Raw genomic sequence first — 8,802 nt, forward strand, 5'->3', positions numbered from 1 at the left:
TATTAGACACATATTATACAATAATGATATGATATTTATTTTTAACATATACAATAGTGATACATATTAGATACCACAATGATACGGTTTCTATGATACATTTTTTATACGTATGATATACTTTCTATACAAGACTGATATAGTTTATATACACGTGCTAGAATTATATATACACTTTCTATACAAAAATGATACATATTATATACAAAAAAGATACAATTTTCTATTCTATAATACACATTATATACACAAATGATACTTATTATATACAAAAATGATACATACCTTAGTGATTCATATTTTATGTAGTTTCTATACATTACAGATAGATACTGATACATATTTTTATACACAAACGATACATATTATATATAAAAATTGCCTCAGAGTTTTGGGATATTTCTTACTAAATATACATATATTATACATGTTTTGGAATATCTAACCTTTGGTGGCGACTTTTTCAATTGCCACTAAAAAGCCTGATTTTTCTGTAGCAGCCCTTTAGTGGCGACTTTTAGTCGCCACAAAAAATCTGACTTTAAAAAAAAAAAAAAAAAAAAAAGCGATGGCGCTGTTGGACCACCCAGCCTTTAGTGGCGACTTTTTAAATCTTTTGTGCTACAGATTTTGGCTACCGGATGGGAATAGTTTATGGGCTAATTTTTGGATTTGGGAATAGATGGGCCAGCGCATGGGATTATTTATGGTCCAGCGACCATTTGTGTCCTTTCCCCATAATTATATTGCAATTCTAAACATGTCGGAAAAAATACGAATAACCAAATTACAAATCAAATATCTAAGAAAAAATAAATAGTAGATAAATCAATATAAATAAAACACTACCTATATTCTTTTTTGTAGTTTCATTAGACGAAGTTCAACGCCCTTTCACTTAGGGAAAAAATTATGTAATGCAAATTCTTGCCTTCCTTTCTAGTAAAATGTTGTTCATAAACAATATTCATTATTATAAATTATATTTTTTATTATTATAGTAATTAGAAGTGAATAGTGATCATATATAGTTAGAGACTTTTAGTGTTGTAATTTTAATGTTGTTCATAAGCATTACTCCTACCAATTATTGCAAGTAGTATTTATTAGTAGCTATATATACTTGGAGACCTTTTGAGATTTATAAAATACAGTTGACAAAAAAAAAATAGAAATAACTAAATGCATTGTCATTTTAGATAGGGAAAAGGGTCAGATTTACCACTGTACTTTGATAAATAGTTCACATTTACCTTTAATAAGTTTTTGTAACTAAAGGTACCCTTTGCGTTTACCCCAGCCCTAATGGACTGCCACAGTGTCACTGACACCTCATTGAAAAATGTCACATAATATCCTAGTCATCATTTCCCATTAATTTACCACTCAATTAAATTGACTCACCCCAAAATAAAACCCAACCTATTACAGGATATTATGTGGCAATTTTTAATAAGGTGTCAGTGACACCGTGGCAGTCCGTTAAGCTGGGGGTAATGCAAAAACTTTATTCACGGTAGGGGTATGTTCAGTTACAAAAACTTATTTAAGGTAAATGTGAACTAATTATCAAAGTACATGGGTAAATCTGACCCTTTTCCCTTATTTATTCTCAGCATTACACTGTCACATTATGACCCTGCTATAACTTGTCGTTCACTAACAAAACAACCCCTTGTGGTTTTGAGTATCCCAATTCCCAATTTCAGTTACAACTTACTTGCATGGTTGCAAATTGATGATATTTCCATGTCATCAAACCCTAATCTCTAAATAATTAGTTGTAGTAGGTAAAGCTTTAGAAGCACCACAGATATTAGCCTGTTTATAGGTGTTCAACATGCTATTTCTCTCCTTGTTTCTTGCTTGATTTGGAATGAATGATTTATATTTTTTTAATTTCCTTTCCTTTTTTTACAGGACTTAAAATGGCATTGAGGAAACGAGAAAAATGAAAAGCAATCATAACTATTTCCAAAAGGGAGACTGGCTACAAGTTCGTCACTTTCTTTTTTGAAACCTCCTAGTCTGTAAATATTGGATATATTCTCCATGTTTTCTCGATCACGTTTTGAATGAATGGAACATATCTATAAATAATATCATGAAGTGAATATCAATAAACAAGTGGACAGAAAGGTAGGATACTAGTTCCCTCCCCTTTTGTCTGGCATTTCATGAATCTTCTTGCTTTAAAATGATGTCATAATGTCATCTTACTGGAAGTGCTGACTGGAATATGAATAAAGGAACACTGAAAGAATCGAAATCATGGTCAACTTCTTCATTGAGAATCCCTTACTTTGTAAGCTTTTATGGAAAAGTTTGCATGGCTGAATATCTCCTTTTTTCCAATTCCGTCTTATTGGCCCTTGTAAATTATCTAAACCGAACGAATCAAACCTTTCTTCTTCCTGTTCAAACGGATGCCAAACCTCATTATTTAGCAGCTCTCCAAAGTCAGAGAGATGAGTGGGGCCTTACTAAGGCGGGGATAAAGCATTTTCAGTAGTGATGAAAGAAGGGGCAATGCCTGTACGGTCCATCCAGAAGAATTAAGTTTGTAATTCATTACAAATGGTATTTTAATTATATGACCTATTTTGCGGAAGATAAAATCTTTGTATGAATATTTTCATCTATTCAAATTGTAGGCGAGCATAGGAGATCATTTCCTCAATCGAACTACTAGAACCATAAAATAATGCCATATACTACAAGTGGAAAGGAGATGGTGAGATGGTGGCAGTGTTAAGAGACATAAACAAATGAATAAATGATTAAATGAAAGCCTTTCAAAAGATTCTTTACATGCACAAAATACATAAAGGGGGTAAATACTGAAATCAACAAATACCATTAATTTACTACAACCTTGCAATGGACCAATACCATGCTAAGACAGCAATGGGGATATCTCCTAGACTATAATATCAGATTTCTTGACATATATGACACATATACACAACCTTCCCTTTTACATTTTCATGGATTGAGATGTTGAAACAATTTTCTACAATTTACAAAGCTGTGTATAGATATATGTATATATTAGTATTTGCTTATATTCACTGCAACTGTACCCTATCCGCCTCAGAGGCTGAATTTGCAGCAGCAACAAGAGCTGCTCCAATGCCTGATCCATCTTCCATGACCCTAAGAACGACGTAAGGGGAAACTTCCTCCCCTAAAATTTCCTTCATCGCTTCATTCAGGTATTCTCTGAATAAGGTGTATCTTGTGTATAAACCACCCTCGATAGCCACAACTGTTCTTCTCATCCGACTTGGCCTATCACTCCTGAATTTTCCACTGGCTATGCCCCCACTCCCATCTCGACCAATCTTCTTCAAGATTCCTACGATACCAGCAGCTGCTAATCTAGCAGCCCTTCGAGTAATGACATCACATACCTTCACTACAAGCTTCCGAACTTTCACTGGCACATCAGGTAACTGAAAGTCGGGGCCCCCAAGAACCAGATAGTAAGAAACCAAGCAACATGCCAAGTAATATTAAATAAGAAGTGGACAGATATCATATGCCACAATCATTAAGTTGCAACATCAAAGTGTATGATAGGAAAGATAAAAGGGTACCTCCAGAACTTCTTCTAGAATTTTGGCTACTTCACTCAAGTCAGGTGAATAATCCTCATGCATAGAAGCCATCAACGGTGTCCTGCCATTATTTCCAGTAAAACTAATAAGTACTACATTGCAGACATCACATAGAAATATCCAGAGAAAAAGTGAGAAGATGCAGTTAGATCTCACATGTATCAATACAAAATACACTAAGAATAAACAAAAAGCTAAACATGGAAACAAAATCTGAACAGCAAACATGTAGCACCTCAAGACGAAAGGAATTGTTAATTTTGAAGATGAAGGTCCAAAATCATCTGATTCCTCCGACATTCTAAGGAGCACTCGCCTGACAATGTCTCCCAAATACATTCCTGATATCATTTTCTCAAAGCCCTGCAGCATAATCCTCAAATATGATGCTTGATGTTGCATAAGAAGTCACATAAAATACACCGAGTTTTCAACAATAGAGACTTTACTTGATCATTTGGGTTTGGGCTAGCAACATCCAAGTCTATATCATATGAGGTTCTTGGTAAATGAGATGACCAAAAATTTCCCCATTCCATATTGATCACCTAATTTGCAGAAAGTAGGAAGACATGTAAGCGAACTTTTATAAAATGAACCAAGACTTAACAAAATATGAACAATGAAGCAAGTAAATATACCATGCCTCCAGATGTTGTTAAAAGACCTTGACACTTAATAATTGCATCTGCCCGCTCCAAATAGCATGCATTAGTGCCAGTCCCAATTATAACCGCAGCAACTGTGTCTTCATCATTATAATGTCCAAGAGCTAGAGTTCCCACAGTGTCGTTTACCTGGGGCATAATGCAGCAACAATAAGCTCTAACACCCATTGCACAATAGTTAAAACTAATCAAGCCTGGGTCAAAATTTGAAGGAAAAGACTATATAAGACAAGGGAGAAAAGAGTTAACCACAGTAGTTCTCCAACGACACAAGGGAAGACATTTATAAACTAGTGACATAATGATTTTCCTGAATGATGCAGTATCAACTTGGACTGAACACTCAAAGAAGGCGAGATACTTGATAGTAGAGAAAATTTCATTTCTATATACGTCCCTTTCCTTTGTTTTAATGCTCGATTGTTAATATGCTAGCACAGATAAATAAAGTGTTACAACATCTTTTGCACAGCTTCACTGAAATAAGTTCTACAATTGACTATCCTATTTTGTGGACAAATACATGACTAAAAGATGAAAAAACTCATACTGTAAAGATCTGAATGACACCTAAAAGTGAAAACAAACGGGCCTACAAACCATGTAACGTGAGCCTAGTGGAAGTTAATTAGTAAGAATCCAAAGTCTGTCTCACAGAAATAAGCAAGGAAATATGTCTTGGCAACAGTTTCGGAGAAGAAAGAAACTGGAAAAGGAAAGTGCTCACCAGTGCTGCAACCCGCACATCTAGACCTTTGTTGGATATTGCTAGTTGTAGACATTCAGAAACATCTCTTCCAATCTACAAATAACAAAACATGAGAGGATAAAGAAAATCTATTGTAAATGGACAATCCCATATCAATGACCATAAAAAAAGGGGCATGCATAGAGGTTCATAAATCTGTACCACATATTCACATCAATGATAACTATTTCTCACTTGTAGTCTCTCTAAATATATAATGGAAATACTGAAACGGCTCAGGAAAGTAAACACAGCTTCTACAAGCTGTTAGCTTTGCATGGTCGTATAATACAATTCGAGTACACACAAGCACTGAAATAGAAAGTGTCACATCCCGCAACATTGATAATTATGAGTTTATTCATAAAAGGTAAGTGATACGCATTTACACACTTTGAATTATATAGAATCCAAGAGCAAAGTGTCATGTTAACTAACCGTGTCTTCAATCGCGAATCCTTTTGTCCATTTCATCAAAATGCCAGATGAGACAGAAGTTTGCTTCACAGGAAATGAAAATGTGAAGCCAAGTTCTCTCCTCCAAGGTGAAGGCTGCTCCAAACCATTACCCTCCTTTTCAATGAAGTCCTTTAGCGATGATGCAATGAAATCAAACAGATTCTACACATAACAAAAAAGGGTAAAGACTATGTTGTTCCCTACCAAATCAAAAAAAAAATTGTTGTTTGCAGGAAGATAACATAAAATTAGAAGCACAAACTCGGCCACCTTGCTTGTGCTAGTCATCAGGTGTTGCGGAATGGGTTGGCGTTCAATGTCTTGTCCGAGAATAGCAGACCTTTGGTCTCCTAAGTGGACTCTCAAAACTCTAAAGTTCGTACCACCAAGGTCCAGAGCATAATATGTTCCCTTCTCACTCCTGAAAATCATAAGCCCAAAATAAGTTATTAAACAACAAAAATATGATCATCAGGAATAATTAACAAAGTAGCCACCTGTCAGCCAACATTAAAACTGTTGAACATTAAAACTACAACACAGAGCAAGAAATTTGTCGGTATTTCACTAACTCAAGTGACGATTCAACCGGAGAAACCTCATTCTTTTTACGTGCATTTACATTTATCTTGAAGAAAATCCTTTTTCCGGTTTCTCTTTTAAGGACAAGATAGTAAATCTTTCCCTAGTACAGCATTCTCATCTTTTAAAAGTACATCCCCCTTATATGTTAAACACCAAAGGAATTTATTTTATTTAAAAAAAAAAAAAGTTATAGCCAACAAAAGTAGAAGATGATTCAGTAAGATTCCAATGCCTAACTATCATTATCTATGCTAAGGGCCAACACCTGCATGGAATTCCCAAACAAGTGCACATGCAATCAAAGAGGTTAGATAAGAAAAACATAACAATTAGGAGAAGCATGTTAAGATTGAATCAGTTACTATAGCATTCAAGGCTGTTACATAAAGACTATTATTATTGATCAAAATGAACCTGATACCTAATACTACCTTTCATCTAATCAAAAAGTTCTACCTGATACCTAATACCACCTTTCATCTAATCAAAAAGTTCTACCTGATACCTAATACCACCTTTCATCTAATCAAAAAATTCTTTGGAGAATCAGAAATGAGCAAAATGATAAGCATATTACAAAGTAATAAATTAGAACAATCTTTATGGTGAACCTAGTGATGCTTGTGATACGGAGATTTATCCAGTGAATAACACGCCGAACAGATAGAACCAAGTACTGTCCATTTCAGACCTACTCAAAAACAAAGAAAGCATTCTCAATTTCTTTTCTACTTTTTAAATCATGAAGCTTTCTCAAAATTTGACAAAGTAATTACTTGAAATTTTCTCATGTATAACTTCAGCCACCAAAAATCTAAAGAATGAAGTCATGAAAGCCCATTAGAGAAAAACAAAAGAACAAGCGGGAAACCGAAGGATACATAAAGTCAAAAATCACCGTCTCCCGGTCTTATAAATTGAAAGAATATCGGTATCATAAACTATGGAATAACGAATGCCATGGTAAAGAACAGCAGGAACTCAAAAATAGAACTCCCTAGGCCTTAACTGTCAGAAGAAGGAATATAAAAATTCAATTGCTAGTGACCCAAATTCTATTAGTGATCACACCAGTTGAACAAAGTAAGAGTGCATTGCATTGTTCCTCGTACTTCACGACCCTAAACACATAATACATCCAAAAAAGCCAAATACAAACACCCCTAATCAACCATAAAGACAAAAGATCTACTACCATATAACACAAAAGCACAATCTTTCACACACCCTCCCTCCAATTCAAGTGCAAACACTTGTAACCCTTTCCCCGAAAAACACTATCAATGATTCATTCGCCTACATTGCCCCCGGCAATACACAATGAGCAAACGCGGGAATGAATGGATTAGCAAAAGAAAACAAAATAACCGTAAAAGAGAAAGAGGAACATCTATTCATTTAATAACAAGTGAGAGAAGCATCCAAATGTGTACGTATACGAATTTTCAAAACGTAACAGTTAAGCAATCAGCACAAGTCAAATCTTTGCCAAACGGAAGGCTAAGTGGTCTGACACAGAAAAACATGACATGTATATACTAAAAGTTCCCAGTATTTGTGGTGAAGTAGTCTATGTGTTGTATGAAAACAAAACAAGAATGCAAACCAAAACCAAAGTTGAAACCTTTAATGTAAGTGTGTGTTATTCACATACCCATTTGGGAGTTTGTCAACATGACATGGAATCATTAATCAATGTATTACATGAAAACAGAACAAAATGTAATGATTAGTATGAAAATCAAAGTTTAATGTAAGAGTTGTGTGTTTCACACATACCCATTTGGAAGTTTATCAACATATGTAAGCAACATCTTGAGTTTACTCCCGCCTTCAGAAGCAAGTCCAGCGTGCATTTCAACAGCCATAGCATCAACTACTTGCTTTAATCTAGCAACAGGTGTATCACAAGACTCTTCCAGTTCTTCCAAAACCTTAACCATTTTCTTCCACTTCCTCCTCCTTTTTACCCTTTTACCCACCATAGCTGCCGCTACAATACACGCCGCCACCGCACACCCCATCGCTATCCCCACTCCTAACCTCCCCATACAACACCCTTTTCTCTTTTTCTTTACCCCGTAGGTCTATCAGTACTAGTATCCCGAATATGCGCCAAATATCTCCTGCTTCGACAACAAATCAGTCAAGTCAAAACCATTTAAAACACAAATACGACAACGTTTCAACCTAAACCCCGTTTTAAAACTCCCTCCTTTTAATGACAATCACCAAAACAACGTCGTTTTGGCTTACTGTTCTAAAAACTAATAATAAAACACCGTTAAGTAACATCGTATTAAAATAAGTAAAACTCAAAAACTTACTTTCACCGTTACCGTTTTCCGGCAATATAACGGCGAAGTTGACGGAATGTTTTTCTTCTTTCTTTCTTTTTTCCGGTGAAGAAGACAAAGTGTTTGATGTAATGCCTGAGGGAAATAAAGGGCGGTGGTGTCGTGCTTTTTTTTTATTTTTGTGCTGAGAGAGTGTGTTTAAAAGGGGGTGAGTGTATTATGAAAGCGAAGTTCTTGTATTTATAAGGGAAGTGAAAAAGACGGTTTTGCCCTTGGTGAAGTTATTTCACTTTTCTTAAAGATGAGATTTTGGGTTTGACTGTTTTCGAGAAATGGGAAAAAATATATTTAACAGATTTTGGAATTTTGCGTGGAAATAGGGCACCAGGTTGACGTATAATTACGGTTATTTGCCATTTGAGTTT

At 35.1% G+C, this 8,802-nt stretch overlaps 1 protein-coding gene across 2 annotated transcripts; it reads right to left on the reverse strand.

Annotated features, from left to right (window-relative positions):
- Nucleotides 1-2,746: 2,746 nt before the first annotated feature.
- LOC132643620 (hexokinase-3) lies at nt 2,747-8,596 on the reverse strand. 2 transcript variants are annotated; one of them, XM_060360092.1, is made up of 10 exons: nt 8,408-8,595; nt 7,860-8,206; nt 5,766-5,916; nt 5,475-5,657; nt 5,016-5,090; nt 4,262-4,417; nt 4,070-4,168; nt 3,856-3,983; nt 3,600-3,681; nt 2,747-3,455 (listed from the first exon to the last, which is right to left on the reverse strand). In XM_060360092.1, the coding sequence occupies exons 2-10, from the start codon at nt 8,129-8,131 to the stop codon at nt 3,069-3,071; spliced, it is 1,533 nt and encodes a 510-aa protein (XP_060216075.1). In that variant the 5' UTR covers nt 8,132-8,206; nt 8,408-8,595; the 3' UTR covers nt 2,747-3,068. The 2 variants fall into 2 exon arrangements, with proteins under 2 accessions (XP_060216075.1, XP_060216074.1); XM_060360091.1 differs by having other exon boundaries at nt 7,860-8,596.
- Between the last annotated feature and the right edge of the window lie 206 nt (nt 8,597-8,802).

This window comes from Lycium barbarum, chromosome 6, assembly GCF_019175385.1.
Source record: "Lycium barbarum isolate Lr01 chromosome 6, ASM1917538v2, whole genome shotgun sequence".
Lineage (NCBI taxonomy): Eukaryota > Viridiplantae > Streptophyta > Magnoliopsida > Solanales > Solanaceae > Lycium > Lycium barbarum.